Here is a 26,893-nt window from a genome sequence, read left to right as displayed (position 1 = left end):
TACAAAGTGGTTTGATTAAACATCCGAATTGAAGCCTGGCACAATATCATGTATTAGGTCCTTGTAGTGCATCAACTGTGTGTCATATTCCCCACTCATCAAAGTAATTGACACATCTTACTACTTTTCATACTTGTAGCAGTACCATTACTCATTGGTTTACTTTCTTTAGTTGCAGCTTTGTCCACAGCGTTTGCTGCAGCAACAACTGCATTAGCTGCAGCCTGTGCATCTCCTTGTTGCGCAGCTTTAGCAGCGCTGGCCGAAGCTTTCAAAGCAGATTCCCGTGCTGTTGTTACTGTTGGACTGTATCCTCTATTGTTTTTATCATACTGTTCTGCCACATACTGGGCCATAGCACCTGCCAGTATTGCAGCCACAAATCCTGCTGCCACCTACAGTAATATTAACCAACAAACAAAATTGAAAAATGAGACGATATTTAAACATGGAAGATGTATAATTGAGAATATTTTTGTCACACATTTCTTTGTTACTGCAGTGATTTGTTTGTTACTGCAGTATATTACTGTTACTGCAGTGCATTAGTTTATTACTGCAGTATATTACTGTTACTGCAGTGCATTAGTTTAATACTGCAGCATATTACTGTTACCACAGGACATCATTTTATTACTGCAGTATATTACTGTTACTGCAGGACATTTACTTTGTTACACAGATGCTATCACTTTCCTCATCAAAAATGAAATTCTTACTTTTCTATCATTTGTCAATTTTTTTTTCATTACTTTTTTGTTATAAACCTGCACCAATTATCCAATACAAGTTGAACTAGTATACAAATGTACATGTTCTCGATTTATTAACCTAATCTTAGCTGTACAGTCTGAGAGGTGCCAACTAGTCTTGGTATGGACAGTGTAGTAATCTTTACAGATTGTAAACCATGGCAAAGCTGGTTAGTCCAAAGTAGCAAAAATTATGAATATATCAAGCAGATATAAATCTTATAAAACAAATCTTCAAGAATGAAAGTAAGTCATGGAACACTCACCCTGTTTGCTTCTTTGAGTTCATCCTCCTCACTTATCTTCTTCTTATCCTCATTGAGATCCCATTTGATATCCCCTTTCCTTTTAGCCGGCTTCTCTATTTTTGTGGCAAGACTGGCCTCATTGTCCTGGTTGTTGGGAATGGGTGGACTAGCCGGCAAATTGTCACCATTATCCGGTACAGAATTCATGGCATCACTCAGTTGAATCCCCTGTATTGCCATCCATTGTAACCATGACAGCAGATCCTTTGTCTTGTCACCTAGCAACCAATTACACTTATTTTGGAGATTATGTGTGTTTAAAGGCCCAGTTCAGATCAGGACTAAATTTTGTAGCGTGATAAACAGTTGTCTAGAAAAGCTGCAAAAAAATTGTTGATCCAGTACAAAAGACCAATCCTATGCATTCAATCCTATATGGCTTCACTCTGAGCAGATACTAGTAAGATAACACTGAAGCGAGAACAGTCAGATTGGAACTATATCCACGATGGTTGATATTAATTTAATACCTTGTAATATCAATATTTTATTTGCAGTTTTTGGGCTAGAGTAAAATTTGAAACAAAAAAAAGAGAGAATAACTACAGCGTAAGATACGAGACAGGATACTAATAATTATGTATAATAAACATAGAGAAAACTAAGTCTTGTCAGTAACAAATTGATTATTTTATACTACGGGTATATGCCATACTCTGTTTGATAGCTGAGTGAAATTCATACATTTATACCAACGTTTTATCAGGAAACATAGCAAGCAGAGATAATGCGTACCTTCTAGGCTAAAACTTATCACATATTATGGATCAAAGTAAAACGGTCATTTGTGGACAATTTCTTGTTTTCTGATAAAAAAATGGACTTTGTTTTATGTGTAATATTGTAATGGGAGAAATGGAAATTACTGTGGGGTAAAGACTGAAAATCATGATTGCAGCTGAATATTTGATTGTATTCAGAGCACAGTGTCTGAAATCCCGATCTAGCTGAATATTTGATTGTATGAATTCAGAGCACACTCTCTGAAATCCTGAAAGTTTTCCTGAAGCAGTTCATCATATCCCTTCTGGAGACATTAGTATGCAGCCTGGTATTAAACTGCATAAATCCAGTCAACTACACATTCGGAGATGCAATGTACATACCATCCTATCGACAATACTTGCATCGATACTTTAAAGAAAAATACCACTCCCTATTCATAGCTTCATACTTTCTTCACAGTGTAATATACTGTCTATTCAAAATGAATTTCCTAAAAACATTTTCGAACACAATATCACAGGACAAATACTCAAACAACCTGTACATTTGTCATATTAATTTTTTTCATTTCTAATAAATAATAACTTGTATTAGTTAGATAGAGGTGCAGCATGAATATACGTTGCTCTCAGATTACAGTAAAGCTAAAAACACATGCACTATTTATAATAGATTGGCATCATGTTATTTCCTTGACATATCAAGTACAATCTCACAATGATTGATGTATTCAGTGAAAGCTGTACCATATTCTTATTTCTATCTAGGCCACTACAGTAATGTCGGCATCTATTTAACCTCATGAAAGCAATCGACTTTGTTCATCAATTATCACAATTCATTGGCACAATTCTCAATTGAAGTTGTGTTTAGAGTTTACATGTATCCATTGATACTATCTCAGTCTGTAACATAACAGTTACCCTGAGAGTTAACAGTTTCAATTAACAAAGTAATGTAGTTTGTTATTATATTCCTGTTTGTACATAATCTAATATTTCAATAGATTGAAAGATATAACCTGGTTGTATTACTATCACATATACAACAGTCTGTACAGGAACAATAACGGTACATGTAAGATGTAGTTTATAATTGGATTATCACAAGTTAGTGTAAATATATAGTTCAAATAATTTCACTCAGTGTATATAGACTTCTCCACGGAAGTTAATTTCATCAATGAACAGTGTGGCGAAGTATCAGGTTTCAATATTTTGACGACCGACAATCATCGTTTATCTGGGAATGACACATTTTCTATACTGCAGCAACTATAAAGATCATGAACAATAATGTTGCATTCACAAATACTTTTTTGTGTTTTATATCTCATATCTGTTAATTGACGAACCCTATATGGATAACATGATCTATATTTTGTAGAAGGCTGAGTGATTTTAGCCGAAATATACTAGGTGAATTATTTACGCTTTGAGTTCAGAACCACTACTCATGGTACATATGATTCCAGAGTAAAGTAACAATGTTGTTGGTTGTAACGTTTTGTCATTGATTTGATTCATAACTCAGGACATTGAAATGTAACGAGGAACAAGTTTCAAATCACATTGTACAGTACTATTGTGTCAATTCCAAGGAAATTCAAATTACACAGGAAATAGATCATCCACTTTTTGGCAACTTTCCAACATTCTATATTCAAGATGTTGTAGAGCATGTTCTTCTATTTGAGTGAATGTATATTTTCTTAGAATTTGTCATGGCAATTTTTCTTAGTAGGATCGTCTAACCCTGCAATCACTTTCTGTACGCTATTGGAGAACTATGGATTAATAACTAATCAAAAATATGGCATATATACATCTTATTGATTTTGAAAAAATAAACAAACATGTCACGTCAAAAATAACTACTATTCTCAGATTCTCTTCCGATAAATAAAAATTATTGAAAGACAAAGTGAGCGAATAACAGATGTATCTTTTATCTTTTCAAATTAATGTACTTAATGATGTACAAAATCATATATTTGAAAACTCGCTGGATGCTTACACCATCAACAGGAAATGTTTAAGTTCAGAGTTAAGTTTGCTAAGCCTCAGCAACATATAACTTAGTGAGATATGTGCATTCTTCACACAGGCAATTACTGGTACAATTAATTATAGTGAAATATTTGTATCAAAAGTAACTGTATGATCACAGTGGTATGTGCATTGTGGGTTTGTCATCTATTGAGTGAATGCATACAATACATGAGGTAAAGATAAATCTAAGAAAGGTAAAAAAAAAGAATAAAAAAAAAACAATCATGAGAATATTGGCTCATAAAAATTATTTCAAATCACGATTTGATATCCTAAATATTGTAGCATAATTGCATCATAAAAGTTGTGAATTAAAGTAGGGGCAGGGGATATCAAAACTTGAATTAAAATGTGAAGAAAAAAACGATGACAAAAGTAAGCTGAATGGTACATTGATCCTAACAAGGAACACTTTAATATGTCAAATGGACACACACCTTAGCCATGGATACGTAAAAACGGATTTAGAATAAAGAATGAAATCATGAAAGTGGTTGATACTTTCCAACAAAAACAAAAAGCCGAAAAGGTTATCAGTTTGAATGATTGTTATCACACCTGTACTTATCAAAGCAGAAAGCTTTTAATGTCCTCATGCTGTGACTATAGCACATTTACCAAGATCAATATTTGATGTCATCTAATTTCACACTGGGACACCAAGTAAACACATCATATATCTAATATAAGTCTCATCAATATGACATGAATGTACTTGTGTAGGAGTGATACAGGATGAAATATTTTGTTTAGAATAACCACTTTGATGAGTGATATTATAATGAATGTTCCATAATTAATTGATTTACAAACAAAATAAAAATATCATATTAATAATTAATATACAAACACAATTATTGTATGACACAGATGGTTACTAAGGCCTAAAAAAATAGTGAGGGGTCCGATTCGATTACATTCAATTTTCGAAAAGGGTGGGGTAGGTAGCTTTTTTTATTTTTATTTTTTGTATATATTTGTTTTCATATATCTAGTTTGGGTAGTTATGTTTTCTGTTGTTTTTCATATGGTCTCTGTGTTATTGGCTTCTTCTCATCAGATGTACAGCCATTACAGATTGGAAGAACAGTTATATAGTGTCTTTTTAAGCTGATATTAGTTCTTGCATCCACTATTTCTTGTGAGACTGTATAATTTTCGCAATTTTATTAATTTTTTCTTGAATACGTAAAAAAAAGTTTAGGGTCGGCAGTGAAAAACTAGGTGGGGTTGGGTAACCGAAAGCAAACAATTTTTTTTTTTGGCCAAATATGTCATTCTATACAAAGCAAATACTAGTAGCATATTGTAACACTGTAACATTATTTGTATTCTTTTGAACAAACAATATAACTACATGCAAATCTATGTGTGGTACCAATGTGGGCTTTTTCAAGGACACCCAGCTGCTGTAATTTGTACAAAAAAAAACCCCAAAAAAACCACTTGAATCAAGCAGCTTGTGAACATAAATAACAACACGATTTATCAGTTGTGACAGGTTCTTTGTTTTGGTTTGGATTAATGTGGCTGTATGGTTAAACGTTGGAAATTGATATAAAACATATTATCATGATTTTATTTGAGTAAATAAAATAGTTGGATCCAACAATAGATCCCACTTTAATACATACTGTTGAACAGCAGTGGCTTCCATATCTGATACAATACTCATATTACTATAATGTGGGATTTTTTTTGCTTCATGGAAATACATGTAAATAACTGAATGCATCCCATAATGGCAAAACCAAATTATACAAAATTTGAAGCTTGCATTCTTAAGATATAGCCTAATTACCAAAAATAATTAATTATGCAAATTATTCATTAAAGCTTTAAGCTAAATCAACATTATAGGATATTATGCGTTTTGTTGTTGTTAATGTGTACCAAATTACATTGATTTTGAAGTGTGCATTCCAAAGATATGGCCTAATTACTAAAAACTATTAATTATGCAAATGACTAATTAATGCATGTGTTTCTTAGATGTGTACCAAAATCTAATCAGTTATTGTCATTACCATATGGAAGATGTATAGCAAGTTTCATTAGAATCAATGAAGCAGTAGTTTTTGAGATATCATGTTCACAGACAGACAGACAGACAGACAGACAGACAGACAGACAGACTTCTAAGCATAACACAACCTCCTTTTAAGAGAGGTAAAAATCTCAAATGTCTTAAAGACACTGAAAGTGGGGGCTTCCAGCACCAATGATTTCCTTTGAAGAATATCTATACAATGAAATTGAATTGGAGTAAATTCACCCCACAGTGTGGTCTTTTCTCCTCTCACCACTGATTTCATATAGCAGGGGGAGGGGGAGCTTTGCTCCTTTCACCATGCATTTGGTCTGGGTATGAGGGAAGAGCTTCAATTAGGGCAATGTAATTTTTGTTTCAAGTATGTATTTGTAATGAGATTTGCTGAAGTGTGTTGTGTTTGATAGATAGGCACTATACACCATAGTACTGAAACTATGTCCCATTACTTTAAAAGTAGTTAGTTTAATAGTAGGTATAAATGTCATAAAAATCCAAGGATTTTAAATATAAACACTCATCAGCTTTATGTCCTTGCATCACCTAGCTGACAATAACATGCAAAATGACCTGGTAAGACCTAATGTATTGCCCTTTAAAAAAAAAATTGTTCCCAAAGAAATTAAAAGCAAAACAAAAGGTGAATGTAATGATAGTAATACAACACAAAGTTCACTGCGTATATATAAAATTTGTTGTTACAAAATGAATGACTAGAAATGATTTCATTTATCAGTTTGGTCAAAAAAGAACACCTCAGTGTTTTCAGCAATGAAAAGGACATCAAAATGCAGTTTCACAGAAACGAAAATCTCTGAAAATGGCAATTCAAACACCAAACTAAAGTAATTCTTTTTGCACGTATAGTTTATATATGGTTAATGTACATTACTATACTGGTAATATAAAACACCACCCTAACCCCATCCAATTCAAAATAATGTATTTTGATATTTTTCAGCATTCAAGGAAAAACAAAAATGTGTGCTTCCCATAACCTGATCGACCCTAGTTTAAACCGATCCTAAGGATTATGTCTGTTTTCTTTCCTCAGTGATGCCTGTACATATTTCATCAAACTATCACAGAAGGGGTATTCTGACCAATTTTGTTTGGTGAAGCAATAAATGGTAACGATACTGTATAGGAATTAGACTAAGAGATTACATCAATTCTAACACTGCAGACCATCAATATAAAGATTAAGCATAACAGAGTGATGATTTATGATTCATAACACAGTAAATATTTTCAGAATTATGATCAGAACATATGTGTTTACTATTACTACTAAGCTTGTTCTTAGCATTCATTTCTATTAATAACAATACGTTTACATCTAAGGCGAAAATTTTTATATTTTTTATCTTTAACTTGTAATTGTTTATATTACTAAAAAAATATTACTTCGACCGATAAACAAACAAAGTTTTGGTCAGAATACCCCTCCTGTAATAGTTTGATGAAATATGTACACAGACATGACTGGGGAAAGAAAACAGATATACATGAAGGTCAAGAAGACAAAGAATTTCTTAAACTTTTTGTTTTAAATGTTTAAAAAAAACGTTTAGGGTCGGCAGCTTAAACCAGGAACAGTCGGGTTATCAGAACTTAAACATGCACTATTTTTTATTTGGCCTTTTAAAAGATACTAGTAGTAGTAGTAGTAATTTAGATCACAGGTTCAGACAACTAATGATGAAACACGACAAAGTATAAAGGCCAAAAAAAAAATTGTTTCTGGTCAGCATGCGCATCACTTAAATACCCCTGCACATCAGTTCTTTTTTTGTGTGTGTGTTTGTCTAGTCCATGCAGTCTGCAGATCCATGGGGAAACACCAAAATAACCTTCCCTACTTCAGTGAAGACAACTGCAGAGCCAATCATGAACAAGCAAGTGTCATCTGCCCCACATACACACTTGCTCTAAAGTACTAAATAAAAAGAACAGTAACTGTCATAAATAGTAGACTGAGTGACAGGTTTGTTGAGAATAATAATAAAAAAAATAATTTTTAAAAAATGCATCATCGCACCATTTTAGACAAACTGACCTGACCAGAAACTATTCTTTTTTTCTTTTCTTTTTTGGCCTAATCCATTCTAATACACATCAAGTTACTAGTTCTATGTGACCTTGTGAATATATATATATCATGAGTTTATGACATAACCAGAATTTATGGGTTATCATATAAATTATTAATACCTACATATACGTACATTACTTATTTGATTTCAAAGTTTTATATTTAAAACGTGAACAGCTGTTGGGTACAGTTTCTGTAAATGAGTATCAGCTTGGCAGCTACAATATTTCAAACACAAACACTTCAAAATTGTCAATATGGATACACCTCACCCACCTAGAAGTAGTCAGTTTTCTTATATACATGTACATGTAGTTAATATTTGAAATTTGGAGAGAGAAATTTGACAGAATTTGACAGAATGTATAGTAAAACTAACTACACTACCTATACTTTTTTCCCCCAAAAAAAAATACGAGAGAAAACAATAGATTATTTTTGAAATATCAATGACTGAAATCTTTTGACTTTGTGTTTCCAACCTGAATGCATGACAGCATTTATAGTGTATGGTATAAGTTGATAAAAGCTAGTAGAACCAGAGAGGACTGTGCACCTACCTGTCTTTAAACCACACTGGGCTGTGTAAAATCACACATTAGTAGCTGATGTGTTCTTTTTATGAGTCACTGACCATGGAAAACATACATGTGATGTCATAAATGTATTAACAATAGGTTGTCATGGTTACAGTGTTCCAGAACTTGTTACAATCACTGGACTCCTGTTTGCTTCTGATTCCGGTTGCCATGACAACAGTTCCATGTTTGGCACTCTGGGTATCCTGTTCTTTTCAAGTCACATTCCATTGCAGTGTTCCATTATTCCACCTTGTCTATAGCTATCATGTATGGGTCATTTTTAGCAGTATACAGATTCATGGAATTAACTACACAAATGGAACAAGCTGCAGACTGCTAATCAGATTTACTCAACTGAAGGGAAAATTTAGTATCGCTGTCACCGGGATACCTTGACTGTGTAGAGGTCAAATGACCTTTCAGCTCTCTTGTTACCATGGAAACAGATCAGAATTACAGTGGCAGCAATAAACAATCAGTATTTAGTGCTATTACTCTTCTTTAAATCAGGCAGGACAAAATACATTTCAGATTGGTATGTCATAAATGTTGTATGTTGGTCAATTTGAAATTAAAAATCTATAGAATTTCACAACAATTATTTTAATTATTTGTAGCTGTACAAGTGTCTTGAAGCTGTGTCCTTATCTGCTATCAGACTACTACTCATCAAACTGTTCAATATTTTTGATTGTCCCTTTACTGATACGGTTGCTAGGAGACTCATTGACATGGTTCTGACTAGGATGGTTTTATCACCAGTCTGGGTTGCTAAGCATATTGCTTCTCTAAAGGTACTTCACCCTTTAACTTTACAACAAAAAGTTTGAACTCTCCCTGCCCCTTCAGTCACATATTTCCTGCAAGGACTGTCAGTAAATTATCAAGAGAGGTAATTTTGTTATATACGCATTTATAAAAGTTTCTCAATCTCACGTCTTGCTTCTTCAAAGTGTGTGTGGCACGTACTATAAGTGAGGTACTAAAAAACATATAAGTGTCACTTTTTACAGTTATCATATACTATCTAATCATTATCTTGTCATTTCATCTATTTTTATTGTGTGTTTTGTTAGATTTTTATAGTAATATTCCTCTGGGGAGGAGGGGTACACAAGTACTAACTACAAGTTGAGCAAAACAGAATTTTAAATTTCTGAATGTCTGTGCTTGGATCGATATTTTTCTAATAATCTTTGTTATTTTACTGAGAGAAATGAGTGTGGATACATCATACCAAGGCCTATATTATGTGTTTTATAGCTTTGAACATTTCAGAATTCAGAATTTATCTACTCATTTTAACTACACAATGTCTATTCGCTCGGAACTAATACAGGTATACATCTTATGAAATCAATTTGTAGTAGCACCCAGTCTAGGACTCATTCATCTAGATGCCAACATGGTATGGAATCATCTCTAAAACCCCTTTTTTTTAAGATTGGATGGAGGATAGCACATAGACTATACAAATTCATCACTAGTGTTGTAGAGCTACAGGACATTTTCATATATTGCCAAAATGTAGAACAGAAAATCATAGATTTATAGATTTTTAAAAACATGTTTTTCAAAACAAAAGTTCCATTATGAGACAATTTAACTGTCAACTAATATTTTGTGATATCTGGTATTGCTACTATATATTACACCAAAGCAGTAGAACAATACACATTGTCTTGTCTACTTGTCATAAAATGTGATCTACACTCATCATCAACTGAGTCAATATATCCTCTGCTACCACCCACATGACTTCCTTAATATATAAACTTTCATGAGACAATTGAGAAATGTAATGATGTTACTTATTTCTTTGAATATCATCAATATGAATTTTTGATTATTTCTCATTAATTTCTGAATCATATTCTCTAGACACAAATCAAAATTGTCATTTCATCATGTTCAGAATGACTATAAACAAAGATTTTCATCAATAAATATCCAGTTTTCCTATGACAAAATCTTTCACTATCAGACTACAATTTTATTGTATTTGGATGCTGAATTAGACATACAAATGTCAATGATGTTTTGCAGGAAGACAAACAACCATTTATTGTGCACAATGTGACAGGAAAGTGTTATTACCATATGGGTCACACACAAGTAGAAATCAGATATTAGTTTCTCTGTATTGTTATGCAAATAAGACGAAACGACGCGCGCCTCGCTCACTGAGTGACAGGACTTGATGACCGAAGCTTTGGAGCTGAACTAACGAAACTGTTTCTTTGCTACTTGTTATTAGTACAACAATATCGAATCAATAGTTCAAACTATCATTGAGGTAAGTGCTTTATACCACTCTTTGATAATTTTTATGAATGGTATTACATAAAATGACACTTTTTAGACTATTTAGAAAACTTCGTAAAAAATAAACGATCTATTCTTAGTTCAGATGAACGATGTATTTTCCCGCCATGAATATTTGTTATCGTCAACTTTGAAAACGTTTAGATATGTCGTAAATAACACCCTAACCTATAATTCCTACGAATGTTCATGAAAACTGTTTTTTCAAGGGTGGCTACAATCTTTCCTGATTGATGAATCATTGAATTATCGATAGTTTTACTGTATATATCGATGTACACGATGCATTGACGGTTATCTCATCTTCCACACATTTCCGGTTTAATGGTATTGTCCGTATTAAATATGTTAAAGTAGGCAAAGCCTCAGACCACAAGCAACAACTACGTTCCTCATGTTCCTTGCGTTGTTCTTGAGTCACAGTGGAAATTGATGTGTGAATGAATTACGCTAATCGTTCACCTTTGCCCTGTAAACTTTTGTTGACACACAAGGTGACCCCTGACCTCACAGTAATCATGGCGCCCACTCATTTTGTGCACTTTCGCCGTCAACAGAAATGGAGAACCTGGATCCAACATCCAGTTTGGCGTCATCACAGACATCTAGTCAGGACCCAGACTATGTACCCGAGGAGACTGAGTCACCAGACCGACTTGGTGGGTATTTGCGAGGAGTTTCTCGTTCGAGTTACACTCTCCGACCTGACCTCACACGGGATTTAACCAAACATGTTGGTAAGTCCAGGTCTAAAAAAGTTTGTGTAGCTGTTACAAAAGTTGATTGTCGATCCTGTCATGATTCTATTAGTATAGTTTTGGCTGTATTCGTTTTTTAATGTGTAGTACTACATTAATACGGTGTCATCAGTATCTTTGAATAGAAAAAAACCTCTTGAACTTGATAGGGGATGTAAACATACGGTAGATTTATGATGTAAACAAAGTCCATAATTTGCTAATGTCTGAAAAATGTCACCGTGTTGAACTTGTGTACCGTTATGGATGATAGCATTGGTTTTAGTATAAAACTACAATCAGAATATTGAGTACATGACACACTTCAAAATTCCTGTATTACAGTACTATAATTTTAAATCTAGTTGTAACTCCCAGTCCCCCAGTTTTATGTTTTGTTTTGTTTTTACATTTGAAGTAAAGTTATTGACAGAAAATGTTCATCACATTGATAGATCAATTACAAAGGTAAATGTAATGCACAAGCATTTTACTATGAGGTTTCAATCTGTCTTTCATTGATAAATTTTCATCAGTAGCACAAATTCCATAGTTAACCTCTGTAGTAACTCTGGAACTATGTTGATCTGATGACAATTGTTGACAAGACAGATTGAAAGCTAAATACATTTGTACTAAAAAGTTCAGCTCCTTGTGTCTTGTAACCTTTGTAATTTCACATAAGTTATCTTTGTCAACTTGTTTCATCCTTTAAAGACAGACACCCTACTTTAGGATGTTTTTACATGTATAGATGTATTAGAAACCAAGTCCTCAAAGTGTTGATATCATTATATTTATTATCAAACTAGTTATCATTTTCATCTTTTTTTCATTCAGATGATTCTTTTACTTTTAAAGTTGGAGTATGTCCAGTTTGTGAACCCATATTAACACAAGCAGCTGTTGGATTCTTTACCATCCAACATTGTTGCAGTACACTCAAAAAAAGAAAAAAAGCACACCTGGAACCCCTTAAAACAGACAACAGACAATGGAGGAACATCATAGAAGAAAATAAATGGATTAGAGGAAGTTTATTTGACCCTGCAGGAAATTATTTATTCTGCCAAGAGTGTATTGTCAGTGTGCTTGGTGTATCACGCCAGCGATTGGCCAGCCAAAGAAATATCAAACAACAAGAATTCCTAAATCCAGTGGTGTCATTAAAAAAGAAAGATGTCCTCCTTCAGAAACTGGAGAAGTACGTTCTTATTCCAGACCCAACTGTAGACTGGAATGACTGGTGGACCGGTGTCTGTGAAGAGGATGAAGTGGAGGTCAGACAGTTTTCAGCCCGACATGGTCTGGAAGGGAGATTGTCAAACAACAATAAAACTGTTCTGAAGGAACAATTCCTAACATTTGCTGATGCAAACTCCTATCCAACAGGTCGTCATGAAGAACACAAGGGTCCTTTGTTCTACTTTTTACCAGTATTTACCCGATTGTCTATTCCCAGGATTTCAGAGAATAACTATGAAACTAAACTGAAGCATTCTTTCATTGGTGTCTTCAACTCCAATCAGCAACAGCTTGGAAGAGAAACTGTAAGTAGCAGTGCAGCAGAGGGCTGGTTATCTCAGTACAGAAGCCGTCATTCAATTCACCCACACAAATCAGACTACTGCAATACTTGCAAAGAGGTCAGCAAAGAAATCTGTACTAAATCCACAATAGTACAGAGAATGACAGAGTGTGGTGATACTGATGAGGGAGAATTACTGAGGATAAAAACAACCATAGACAGTCTAAAGTTGCATATAGCAGAACATAAAGAAAAGGCAACTATAGCACAGCACTTCTATAAACAGTCTTGCAATACAGCATGGCAAAGTCAGCAAATGATTGAAGATTTGGAAAGTAAAGATGTAAGAACTGATGAGGAAGAAATAACACTCCTTGAAGAGAAAACAAATTATGTTGCTTGCTTTAGCATTGACTACAAAATGGTTGTCACTGTACCACAATGGCATTTGACACCACAACCAGCCATATCATATTACAAGATGAAGCTTTGTGTTGATGAAGCAGTCATTGTTCATCATAATTTTGGCAAGGCATATTCCTACATATTTGATGAAAGGTGTGGACCAAAAAATAGCAACCACACATTATCAATTTTAGACAAGCACATGAGGAGTTTGGATCTATCCTGGACAACAAAGGCCATGGTATTCATGGATAATGCTCCAAGTACTAACAAAAACACATGGCTAGTTTGCTGGATTAAAGAAATGATGGAAAGGTTAGTCAGTTTGATATCATGTATTTGTACACACTAATTGTCTTGTTCAATAAACTAAACTGATACACGAAATTAATATCAAAATGTATTCAGTATTGATGATTTTAGTGCACATTTATCAATGTTCAACTATGCATGTTTGTAACACCATAGCATTTACTTTCTTTATTTTCAGACATGAAACTCTGCAGTATATCAGAATCTGTTTTTTGCTTGCTGGACATTCAAAGTTTATGCCTGACTGGATATTTGCATGCATGTCATCATCAATGAAGAAATGTGATATCTTCAATACCCATGACATTGAAACTGTGGCATCAACATACAGTGAAGCAAAGGTATTGTTTACTAGTATATGTATCATTGTTATTTTGTTTTTAACACATGACATTGGCACAGTAAGTCTGAAATAGCTGTAAATGGACTAGCCCAGAGACTTCTGTTGGTGTTATTATAATAGCTATCTACACTAAACCAATTCACATGCACATTGAAGCACAGGGATGTGTTTTGAAATTACTATCAACAGCACTGTTAAAATCCAAGTCAAGCTCACATTAGTTCAGGCACTTGTTATACACCATCTTGCCACATATGTGGTGATGATTGCATCATTTAGGATCCATTTAGCTCAAGCAGAGCAGTTGGTAGTAATTTCAAATTCAAAATACATTTTATTTATTTTAAGTACATATGCCTTTGCTTCGTGTAGGGATATACCATAGTAACACAAAGACATCTCTGGGCTATACCTGGCCTAACGATGACAATTACATGATTATCTTCTCTGTCTGAAGATTATATGGGAACTAAATCAAAAGCTAGGTTTCATGAAAGATTGAGTTACAGCTTTAAGTGATCTATTCTAAGACATTAGGGTAGTGTTCTCATTGATATAACAGTGCTCTTTAAAGTAGAAATTATGATAAAACAATCTTAAGGAAAATAGATTTGAGCTTTATCATTTTATGATTGAATTTGTATACTTTTGTTATCGTTATTGAGTAGATCCTTTCTGAGACTGACTTTGCTGACTGGCGTACATCATTACGGTTCCACTATGGTAGCTTAGTGGTTCATGGTATTGGTAGCTATCACGATATCATGGGAGAAAGACAAGATGGTGCAGTTGTTGTCTTGGCAAGAGATAACTTAGACAGTGGTCCATGGAAGAATATAACACCACAGGTAATATACTGGCACTTTAGTGTATTATGGTTTATATCTCTATTACAATTCTTTACTTTATGTACAGTACCAGCTTTACATTCATTTTACATTTATGTGATGTTTACAAGAATAGAATTTTATTTTAGAATGACATGTACTTCATAATTAAAAATATCTTAATTCATTTTGTAGATGACAATTGAGGGGACAGCCTACCCATCTGAAAACATCACACCAAGAGCTCTTAAACCTGAAAAGGTAAAACAACTTCATGAAATGTATGATCGTTTCATTCCTGATGATAAAAGGCTTGACTTCCTTCCAGCACCAGTTCACATTTATATAATACCCCCTGCAACTGAAACACAACAGCAACAAGATCCATCAGCAGCATTAGGCAAGCAACACATGGATGCTCTAAAGATGGCAAGAAGAAAGAAATAGTTCATTTTAATTTCACCTAATATTGTGTTTCCCTGAAAGAGTGGAAGAAAATATCTTTTTGAAGCTTTGATACAACTGAAACGCTTAAAGTGTGTTCTCGTCAATTGTAATAAGTGATACTATATTGTAATTTACCATTTTAAAAATCATTAGATTTCAGTCATTTTGTCTAAGTCATCCAAGCTACATGAATAAGGACCTCACCTGGTAGGATAGAGATTTTAATGTGAAGGATTTAATCCTGACTGTTGTCAGTGGTAGAATGGATTATGTGCTCTCAGGGGAGTTGAAGAAGTACAATGGTTGTCCCATAACATGTCTCTGTGCTAGGGGTATACATGGTTATACCATAATATGTCTCTGCTAGGGGTATAAATGGTTGTACCATAACATGTCTCTGTGCTAGGGGTATGAATGGTTGTACCATAACATGTCTATGTGCTAGGGGTATAAATGGTTGTACCATAACATGTCTCTGGTAGGGTTATAAATGGTTGTACCATAACATGTCTCTGGTAGGGTTATAAATGGTTGTACCATAATATGTCTCTGCTAGGGGTATAAATGGTTGTACCATAACATGTCTCTGTGCTAGGGGTATAAGTGGTTATACCATAACATGTCTATGTGATAGAAGTATAAGTGGTTATACCATAACACGTCTCTGTATGTGCTAGGGGTATAAGTGGTTATACCATAACTTGTCTCTGCTAGGGGTATAAGTGGTTATACCATAACATGTCTCTGTGCTAGGGGTATAAGTGGTTGTACCATGACATGTCTCTGTGAGGGGTATAAATGGTTGTACCATGCCATGTCTCTGCTAGGGGTATAAGTGGTTATACCACAACTTGTCTCTGCTAGGGGTATAAGAGGTTGTACCATAACAAGTCTCTGGTACATGTAGGGATAATAATTATACAGTGCTTTGAGCACTACTTTAATAATACCAAATGGTATATGTGTGTGTAATATTGCTAGTATTGCTGTTATCATTATTATGGTAACTGAAATCGAAAAATGTACAATACAAAATTAATTTATTGAATTCATGTCAATATGTATGATATATATGTACATGTAACTATAAATAAAAGAAGTACTTTCAAATTTTAACATTCTGTGTTATAATAGTATCCCGTGTATGTACGTAGTTGTGTGTAGAGGAAGGGATGTGCAGGTGTGTTTCACATGTTTCCCAGTGTCAGATTTGTTGTTTCCTGTTACCATGGTAACGTTCCTTGTAACCATGACGACCATAATGTCTTGTATAGTAACCTTAACCACATTTTGTATGGTAACCATGACCATTTTTGAGCAGTGCCAATCAAAATTGATAGTTATTATAATAGTTGACAGGCCACTTCAGCTGTTTACAATGGTTCCATGCATATGTGTGTTTGTTGCCAATTTACTCCAATTTCTTGTTTGATTTCGGATGTCAAATTTCATCAACAAACAATATAGGTGTCCTACTTCGAAATTGTGAAGAAAACCCAAAAAGTGATTTTTCAACATAATATCTGATTTCTACTTGTGGGTGACCCAATTATATTTACTGAAGGCATTGATTATAGATACACTTCATATTTGTGACATTAAGGTGATAAAATAAAAGGAAACTCCATGGATAAAGGCCAAATAAATTTGTAAAAATTATGGTTCTAATTTTGTACCTTTCAAAAATAAAATATTATGATTGTTGTTCTAATTTCAACACATTTCAAAATTTTTTACAATTTTGGTTATTATTCCATATTTCAAAGATGTTCAATTTTGGTTCTTTCACACAAAATGCAAAAATGTTTGAAGTTTGGTTAGTCAAAAATGTTCTTATTTTAGTTTTGATTTCAAACCTTTCAAAATAACGTATCTGTTTTTTCCACCCCATAATCCAATATTACTGCAATCAATGTTTATGGTTTCTAAATGTCTAAAAAGGCCATTACAAGGCCATGTGTAATCTGTGAACAATACATGTCCTATCCTAATAAAACAGGCATTAAAATAACAAGTATCAACAGATTAGAGTTTATGACCCATAAAATTGAATGTAAATCACTGTAATCTCATTTGACATTGAGACATTCATCAAAGCCATATCTTCTCACTGTGTAAAAGTGCACAATGTCTCATATCTGATCTGAACTTTAAAGTTTAAAGATCATTAGTTAACTAAAACCAATAAAAGTTTCATCACTATCTCTGAGTACTTCTAAGATAATTTCAGACTTATATTGAAGTGGTAGTTACATCTTCTCACTGTGTAAAAGTGCATGTCTCATATCTGATCTGAACTTTAAAGTTTATAGATTAAATAAACTAAGACCAATACAACCCATAACACCAAAGTAAAGTGTTTTCTGTATGTACCACAATCATTTATAGCATCCATATCAAGTGTAAAAGTATACTGTTTCATTTGCTAATTGACCACATTAGAAAGGCCACATGCTAGGCTTAAAAATAAACCAATTGAAACAGTATACTTTCACACTTGATATGAAAGCTATAAACTAGTGGAGCACATAGACAAAGTGCTTAATACTTCAGTGTTACTCATTGTAAAAGTTACATCACTATCTCTGAGTACTTCTAAGATAATACTACGAGAGAAAGACTTACATTGAAGTGGTAGTAGGAGATCTAGTTTGAGTTCATAATTTCTAGTTCCATTACTTGCAGTCAATCTTGTATCTCCTGAATCAAGTATTTGAAGACAGTCCAGTAAAGGTACTTCAAAACATGCATCTACATCATCACCACCAAAGTAGTATGGAGATGATTGGATATATACCTGAATATAGATGAAAAACAAAGCAGTTTTATGAGAGAGAGAGAGAGAGAGTGAGAGAGAGAGAGAGAGAGAGAGAGAGAGAGAGAGAGAGAGAGAGAGAGAGAGAGAGAGAGAGAGAGAGAGAGAGAGAGAGAGAGAGAGAGAGAGAGAGAGAGAGAGAGAGAGAGAGAGAGAGAGAGATTAAGTTGATTATAATGTACTGCTAATATGATATACAGTGCTGGGTTTCTGGTAGTGTGTTAATGTGTTTACCATCATGTTTTTACACTGCATTGATTGTAGTGATGTGACAACCACAAGTTTCCTCATGTGCAGTCGAAAATTTCAGGTAAAATTTTCAAATTGTATTTGCAACAAAAGTTAAATTCAATACTAAGTTTCATCATGGTCATGGTTTCATATATGTTACACTTGCGAACATTCGTTTAGGGGAGGGTTTTTTGTCCTAACTGAACAAAGTTCGTTAATTAAGCTTGTGCAACATTGTGCGATCGACCCTAAAGAACAATACAACAGGAATAGAGTGATAACCTATCCATTACTTGTTGTCAACATATAATAACTCACGGCTGTGCCTTATAACTGATTGAAAAAAAAAAAAACATATGAGAACTGACAGCAATGAAATGAATTACAATGACATAATACGATTACTATTATGGGATTATGCTGGCCTTCATACAAATCTACTTAATCATCAGATATAAATTTGATAGTTAAAATTCACAAATTTCAACTTTGTAACATCCTATAGAGTCTGATTTCTCCTTGTCAACCATATAATTACTGCATGTCTTTCCAAATCACAAATGTTTTGTTGTCAGGCAGAAACTACTGAATGCATCCATTAAATATATTACACAGTTGGCTAAGTAATTACTTCATTTCTAAAATGCTCTACATGTAACACTGTCAATATACTCAATCTCTGTGTTGCTGAACTTCACATATGTGGTAGACAATTTGGACAGTTACAAATCTCTTGAGCAGGATGAAATTCCGCACCTTGGTTACTTCTCACTAAATTTCTATGACTACATACACACAAGCTGTTAAAAGTGCATTTTCACACACACATAAAAAAATCACAACTGTTAACATTAGAGACCATCTAGGTAAGTCACAGAAACACAACTTTGTACTGTTTGAGACCACCTAGGAAAGTCATAAAAGCACATCTCGTTATAAAGTGGTTGAGACACCCAGGGAAGTCACAAAAAATCAGGACTCACTTTTTGTGGCCATCTAGGCGAGTGTAAAGTTAAACCTTCACAGTTTTGGTCAACAAGCTGGTGAATTGCTTGATTAAACAAATTAGTGTTATATCTGAAATAATTTTTTGTGGATAATGCAATTTCAGGTCATGTGACGTTCTACAATTTAACCCCTTAGCACAAAGTAAAGTTTTATTTTAGGTCATGTGATGGGCTATGATTTAAACCCCCTAGCACAATGTAAACTGTTAGTCAGGTCATGTGATGGGCTATGATTGAACCCCCCCTAGCACATTGCAAAGTGTTAGTTCAGGTCTTATGGAAGCCCCCTTGCACCAGGTAAACTACTATTTCAGGCAACTGTGATTTATGTACGATTTCACCCCTAAATTCACTACTAATTTACTCAATTACTTCAAAGCTGACTATACCTCGGTCACAGGTTTAAAAGAGAGCCTAGCTGAAATGTATATTAATTATAAAAAAAAAAGGTACTACCTGCTGACCAGAGTCGGGTTATATGAAAATACAAAATTAATGAACTTCCAGTTTAAGACTATTAACTCTGAGCCAATACCTTAAGAACAGTTAGATTTTGTTTCTATAATTCATCAACAAACCTATACGGCTGTAAAGTAATATGGTACCTTTAAGTTTAATAGATGTTACAATCAGAAGTCAGCATTTCTTTGCCTTAAAGCCAGGATTTCTTTTAGTCTACCCAGATACTTTGCAACAAACAGCTTGTTCATAATTCATCGACCATCCCAACAAAAGTAGCATTAAGCTGCTTTTGACAGTAAAGAGGTTGGAACCTCGATAATATAGAAATATAGACATGAACAAGGGTAACTTGGTTGTGTATCAAAGAGCATTACTAGATTATCTAAGCTGCTTTTAGTTTTACAATGTCATATGACTGTTTTGCTAGAGGTAATTTAGATACAATTTTGGGTATTAAAGCTCAGAGGTTGATATATATTTCTGGGTGAGGTTTTTTTTTTATTTGTTGACAAACATCATGTCACGTCGCAATCATGATGTATAAAGCCAGATTTTACCCACCCAAAACCAAATTCAGCTCAGCAACATAAAGTGTTGTTTTCATTATCTTGCAGTTCTTGGCTAGGCTGTCGTAGTAGCGTGGGACCATAAGAATTATGCGTGTGTGAATTTAAGACAACCACTGCACTTAACTAGTAAATCATGTTGCAAAACACTGTAGCTAAAATCGTTTGATGACTATATCACATTACACAATGAGACAACTTGTTTCATGATCCTCTAATGACTGCAATTCATGTTGACAATTTCAATTATAAAAGCAATTTAATAGGGAACTTACAATATAGACTGAGCATGCTCAGATGCAAAGGACTATGGGATTATCTGTGGTTATCGTAATACCTAATCTGGAGCTACCGATGAAATAAACCTCCCACACTAGTCAAGCTAAATATGAATTGATTATTTGTGGTATAAACAATTTAACAACATTGTTTACAATACTAATTCATTAGTATTTATTACCACATTTCCCATGATGCAACATTCAACATGGTGGGTTTGTAAGTTCCCTATTAGTTTCATAACATATATACACTATTATAATAATTTAATAGGTATATAGATGACACATGTAAAAAACAAAACATTACATATTAAAGTGGATATATAGTAATTCAATATTTCCTAAAATTTGCCTTGTTTAAACTGTGCTAAACTATACGATTCTGAGAAAAGAATATGAGCTCTACCTACTTAGTATTCTTACCCCAATTTTATTAAATATCAAGAAAGTAATGAACAACTTCCCCTCTGGCATATATTTTGATTCTGATCCAGTTTGAAAATTAATCATCAATGAATCATGTATTTCGAAATAGGTGTGGCAGGATATTTTCCAGATGAAATATGAGTATTAGTATATTCAATGATGATGAAGGCAATAAAACTCCATGGCCACCAATACTATTATCTATAAATGTTGATCTATTTCTTACCTATAAATTGCATCTTTCTTCCTACGAACCGTTTAGCTTACCTTGGTGACGAGTCCTTTCCAATCAGCTAAATAAGTCTCAGTTACATACAGAAATCTTGCTAAAACAACCCAGAGTACTTCCGTAGCCTTCTCTTCACCTTCTTCATCTACAGTGATGCGGCCCAGTAGATACAGAGAATTAGTACGTTCAGGATCTCTTACTATGTTAACATGCACCTGTCAATGAAACCAATATACCCTTTTTATCACTTGTTGAGAGTGTAGACTTTCACAGTCTCTGTTGCATATCATGGAAATCACTGTGAAAGTGAATGAAACCGTAATCCTTTTTATCACTTGTAGCGAGTGTAGACCTTTACTGCAGTCTCTGTTGCATGTGATGGAAATCATAGTGAAAGTACTACAATTTGTCATATTACCCAATACAAGTATACTGGATCACCCTATATCCTAATTAACACATGCATAACATCATTTTAATACTTGGAATTCATATTTTTGCTACAATTTCATAATCCCAGTATTAAACAGAAATGGAGAAGTCTGGTTAATAATTCTGCTGTATCACTTATAATTATCCCAAATTTGAACACCAGTAAAAATAGTATAAAAAATTATATATTTGTCATCATCATCATCATCATCATCATCATCATCATCATCATCATCATCATCATCATCATCATCATCATCATCATCATCTTGATATCTTTAGATGGACATTTAGTATTCTCCCCCCCCCCCCAACACAAACACTGTAGCACAGCATATCAAATTGATTGCATTTTTATTTTCATAAAACAAACGTATTATGACCATGTGTACATGAACATACACGGGAATTAAGTCCTCACCTACTAACCGCCCCTAACACAAACACTGCATATCACAGCCTAATCCTATCGCCCCTAACACAAATACTGCATATCACAGCCTAATCCTATCGCCCCTAACACAAATACTGCACATCACAGCCTAATCCTATCGCCCCTAACACAAATACTGCATATCACAGCCTAATCCTATCGCCCCTAACACAAACACTGCATATCACAGCCTAATCCTATCGCCCCTAACACAAACACTGCATATCACAGCCTAATCCTATCGCCCCTAACACAAACACTGCATATCACAGCCTAATCCTATTAAACATTACAGTTCAGACTACTAAAGCATCATTCTTACTTCATCTTTACAATATTTGAATCCTTAAACAAGACATAAAAAATCACCTCACATTTCCTCTATAATTGTAAATTCTTTGGAGAGAATGCTGTCGGCAGATTAGATCACTTATATCCACTCTCATAATAAAATACATGTAGAGCAGAATTCAGTGACATTAATATATCTAAGTGTGATGTATTCCCTAGATACGGCATGAAATTGATACATGTTAACTAAACATCCAGTGCATGGCAACAGTGATGGTATAGAAAGCAAAGTGCCATTTGATAACACCATAAAAGTAATACATTATGGTAACAGCATGATTTAGTGCCTGTAGTATTCGGTTCAAAACAACCTGAGGACGGACTGCTTTTTGCAACAAATTATTATATTTTAGTTTTCTTTCAATTTATTATTTTGTTAAATCTATTTTGCATGAAATTTACTAGTCAAGTCTACCTTCAGAGGGTTAGTAAAGTGAATTAATATCAACTACAACAACAACAGAATTATTGTTATCAAAAAACAATAACAATAATACAGGGAATAAAATATGTTGAAATACAAAAATTATGAACAACCGTTTTAAATCTACCTAAAGTGAGATGTTCATTCATTCATATTCATTCATAAGAAAGTTAATTTTTCTAGCTATTTGATTATTTTTTATCCCACAATTTCAATGCAAAACCTGGTTGGATGTAGTCTAGTACTCAAATCATTTATATCATTTAGATTTTACATGGTTTAGAAACTGTATTGGCATCCAGACTAGGTTGGATGTAGTCTAGTGCTATCACTCATCAAATCTTTTAGATCTAATATCTTTCACATGTAAGACTAGCTTAGAGTCTAGTCGTGTGGGTATTATTAGCTCTCATCCTTCCCCTACCTGCCTAGCATATTGCTAATGGTATTGTATTCAAACCTAAACTCAAATTATAAACTTCCCACTGCAACGTTCAAAAATGTGTCTCAGATGTCCATCATGAAATCTATCCGATTTGGTTCTAATCACATGTTGATGCCACTGACATCATCTCACAGTGGGAAAAATTTAAAACCCAATAAAAATGTGCGCATACTTTCTGGCTAAAGCTACATTAATTTCACTAAAAGACAATTAGTGAAATGCTGACAGCTACTGGAAGGGGGACAGCCAAAAAAATTCCCCATTTGCCAAAAAAATCCCCCACAAATGGTGTCTACACTAACGTAAGACCTGTATCATAACTTTAATACATATGTGTTGTTATTGAGTCCAAATTAAGAAAAAAGTTCATGACCCTGGTAATTTTTCTTTCACAATTTAATTATAGATAAGAATGCTCTACCAACCGTACAGTATAAATCCATTATCAAGCTAGGGAGTCTTAGTAGGGCTTTGGGATTAGAGTTAGGAGTTAGACTCCCTAGTGTACATTATATTTTGTAAAATCCTAATTTAATGACATCACAACAAATGAACTCTCTTCTAATGCCCAGTGAACCTTAATTCATAGAATGATGCTCAGGGATAATAAATTGTATATTTATACATCATAAATTAATACCACACATACCCCAAAGTACTTAAGAATTCATTAAACCATGCTATTAATAATACATACCAATATAAGCTGGTACTTAATGACATTCTAACATGTGAAAACAAGTTGAATGCACTCTGAGGATATGTACAACTCCAAAGCACTCTTCCATAACAATGAAGTTAAGTTACAACTGCTGACATCAAACCATGGACGACCGTAACCTGCTACAAACAGGGTAAGTGAATACATGAATTGGATTAATAACACTTGGCTTTTCATGTTGGAACAGCAGAGTTACACACCATGGTTTGATAATAACAGTTTTATGGCTTCTCTTTGTGTACATGAAATGCCAGGGGGACTTCAAATTTGTTTGTGAATGTGAACTATTATGTAAAGTGGCCATTAATCCATACCATTCTTATCAAAGCATGAAATGTAATACAAGTCTCTGTAACTTCCAACATGCTGTGCCAAGTGTTATTAATCCAATTCAGTTGTTTACTTTCCCTGTTTGTAACAGGTTCCGTTTGTCCACGGTCTGATGTCTGCAGTTGTATATCCTCACTTTTTTAATATACCACTCTATGTGAATCGCTTTCCTGCCAAACACATATAAACAATTTTTTGTTAATTCACACATCACTGTTCTTGCCTTTAGAAAGATTGCAATAGCAGAACAAATCCTTTAATTTTAATAGTAAACTAAAAATGTTTATCTAATTATTAAGAACCATAACAAGTTAAAGCAACCTTAATTTGTAATTTAATAAATAGTATTACATACACAGTAGTCATCCATAGTTCCTGTACATGTGTGTTTGATAACGGTAATCGTACGGTGTAAGTTGTAAAAGTTTGAATTTGATATCTTAGACGTCATTTTAGAAAAAAATGATAATTTTATATACAGGCAAAAATCATCCTGTATAACCTTTAGCAGAACAACGTAAGTATATAAGTCTTGTGTTGTATTTATCAAATTGAATATACCTCTTTCACCATGCCTACCCATATAGCCTTAGACTGAGTTTATCAAATTGAATATACCTGTTTCGCCATGCCTACCCATATAGCCTTAGACTGAGTTTATCAAATTGAATATACCTGTTTCGCCATGCCTACCCATATAGCCTTAGACTGAGTTTATCAAATTGAATATACCTGTTTCACCATGCCTACCCATATAGCCTTAGACTGAGTTTATCAAATTGAATATACCTGTTTCGCCATGCCTACCCATATAGCCTTAGACTGAGTTTATCAAATTGAATATACCTGTTTCGCCATGCCTACCCATATAGCCTTAGACTGAGTTTATCAAATTGAATATACCTGTTTCGCTATGCCTTCCCCATATAGCCTTATGCTGTGTTTACCAAACAGAACACATTCCTATAATGTTTATCCCTTTCACTTGTAGCAGGACACCTTGATAACAACTGTTATAATAGCCTTATTTTATATGTACAAATTAATATTATATTTACATACACGTAATATTTACCTGTTTTACTTTTAGCAGAACTCCATGCTTCCAGTAATACTGGTAACTGTCACTTTGACTATAAGTCTTCCTGCAGTACGCAATAAGTCTTGTGATTAACGCGTTAACACCACTGTTCTCGAACTCGTATCGCCAACCAATCTGCAGGTCTCCCTTAAACGGTTTTGGCATCCAATTTAACTTCTACAAATAACGGGTTAGATGAACAGAAACAATTACTTGATCCAGCGAATGTTTCTGTAGCCCCAACATTCATCAACAAAGCATTCGGTAACTATGGTGACATATTTATAGATATAAATTTGTTTGTCTGCTTGAATGAAAGTCATTAGAAATTGTGTGAAAAGTCTCTCACAAAGCAGACAATTATCACAAACACCTGCTGCTGCTAGGTTCAATAACAATTCAACCCCCTGCAGAGCTTGCATAATTTGCTTGAACAGTGTGATTAATATCTTCTTGACAGGCATCAGAAATAGCCTTAATTACCCAACGACTACTATACCCGTACATGTTCAATTTTCCATTATTGAAATATTTGAATAATAGAATTAATAAAAGATTAGCTATCTCAAGGCATTATTGCAGCAATAAAGTTAGAACTTTATTAAAAATGATTTTGAGCATTCACATTTCCATGTGAACGGAATTATAAAAAAAGCTTTGAATTCATTCCAAAACATGATTGAAACTGAAATGTCTATATTATGAAGGGATATAACATACTGCATGTCAATTGAACAGATTAGTATTACGTGTGGCAGGAAAAAAAGGACTTCTCAGGTGTGCATTGAAAAGAAATTAACAGAGAAATTGACTTACTTCATCATCTCAATTTCGTTGATGACATGTAGTGGCGTAATGAAATGCCTCAAGGCCTCAAAAAAGCAGTTACAATAATTTGCATGCAATATGCATATTACACAGACGTCAATGTTTTATTTTTGCTCTAATATTAGTCTTATTTCAATTTGTATTCAAAACTATCAATTAATGTCCTTCACAAAACTAATCCCAAGTAATTGTTCAAATGTATACTCTATATCTGTTACATGGCAACTACTAATTAGTGACTGACAATGCGTTTGATACAAAGTAGTTTTTAAACCCCCAACCCCACCCCCGCATCATAATGGAATAGTCTAAACTAACAGTTTAGATTGAGACAATTTGGTTCA

General features: G+C 33.9%; 2 protein-coding genes across 3 annotated transcripts; one reads left to right on the top strand and one right to left on the bottom strand.

Annotated features, from left to right (window-relative positions):
- On the bottom strand, positions 1-26,228 carry LOC144433330 (uncharacterized). Its single transcript, XM_078121639.1, has 6 exons — positions 26,205-26,228; positions 25,716-25,898; positions 21,543-21,719; positions 18,113-18,284; positions 1,019-1,278; positions 1-395 (listed from the first exon to the last, which is right to left on the bottom strand). The coding sequence occupies exons 1-6, from the start codon at positions 26,226-26,228 to the stop codon at positions 99-101; spliced, it is 1,113 nt and encodes a 370-aa protein (XP_077977765.1). The 3' UTR covers positions 1-98.
- LOC144438943 (uncharacterized) lies at positions 10,680-16,581 on the top strand. Of its 2 annotated transcripts, XM_078128184.1 has the most exons (6): positions 10,680-10,859; positions 11,446-11,625; positions 12,466-13,873; positions 14,049-14,211; positions 14,882-15,061; positions 15,236-16,581. In XM_078128184.1, exons 2-6 carry the CDS (start codon positions 11,448-11,450, stop codon positions 15,485-15,487), a joined length of 2,181 nt encoding a protein of 726 aa, XP_077984310.1. In that variant the 5' UTR covers positions 10,680-10,859; positions 11,446-11,447; the 3' UTR covers positions 15,488-16,581. The 2 variants fall into 2 exon arrangements, with proteins under 2 accessions (XP_077984310.1, XP_077984301.1); XM_078128175.1 differs by lacking the exon at positions 10,680-10,859 and having other exon boundaries at positions 11,298-11,625.
- Positions 26,229-26,893: the final 665 nt, after the last annotated feature.

The sequence above is a fragment of the Glandiceps talaboti genome, chromosome 1, assembly GCF_964340395.1.
Source record: "Glandiceps talaboti chromosome 1, keGlaTala1.1, whole genome shotgun sequence".
Classification (NCBI taxonomy): domain Eukaryota; kingdom Metazoa; phylum Hemichordata; class Enteropneusta; family Spengelidae; genus Glandiceps; species Glandiceps talaboti.
Note: the sequence above shows the minus strand (reverse complement) of the source record. Positions and strands in the feature narration are given on the sequence as shown.

What these genes read in the sequence shown, in the direction of transcription:
- LOC144438943 (XM_078128184.1), top strand. Translation starts at nt 11,448, where the DNA reads ATGGAGAACCTGGATCCAACATCCAGTTTGGCGTCATCACAGACATCT. An exon ending in CAACATACAGTGAAGCAAAG is followed by an intron (nt 14,212 to 14,881) that starts GTATTGTTTACT and finishes GTTATTGAGTAG; the next exon opens with ATCCTTTCTGAGACTGACTT. An exon ending in GGAAGAATATAACACCACAG is followed by an intron (nt 15,062 to 15,235) that starts GTAATATACTGG and finishes TTCATTTTGTAG; the next exon opens with ATGACAATTGAGGGGACAGC.
- LOC144433330 (XM_078121639.1), bottom strand. Translation starts at nt 26,228, where the DNA reads ATGTACGGGTATAGTAGTCGTTGG. An exon ending in ACGGGTATAGTAGTCGTTGG is followed by an intron (nt 25,899 to 26,204) that starts GTAATTAAGGCT and finishes CGTTATTTGTAG; the next exon opens with AAGTTAAATTGGATGCCAAA. An exon ending in TCTCCTACTACCACTTCAAT is followed by an intron (nt 1,279 to 18,112) that starts GTAAGTCTTTCT and finishes ATTGGTTGCTAG; the next exon opens with GTGACAAGACAAAGGATCTG.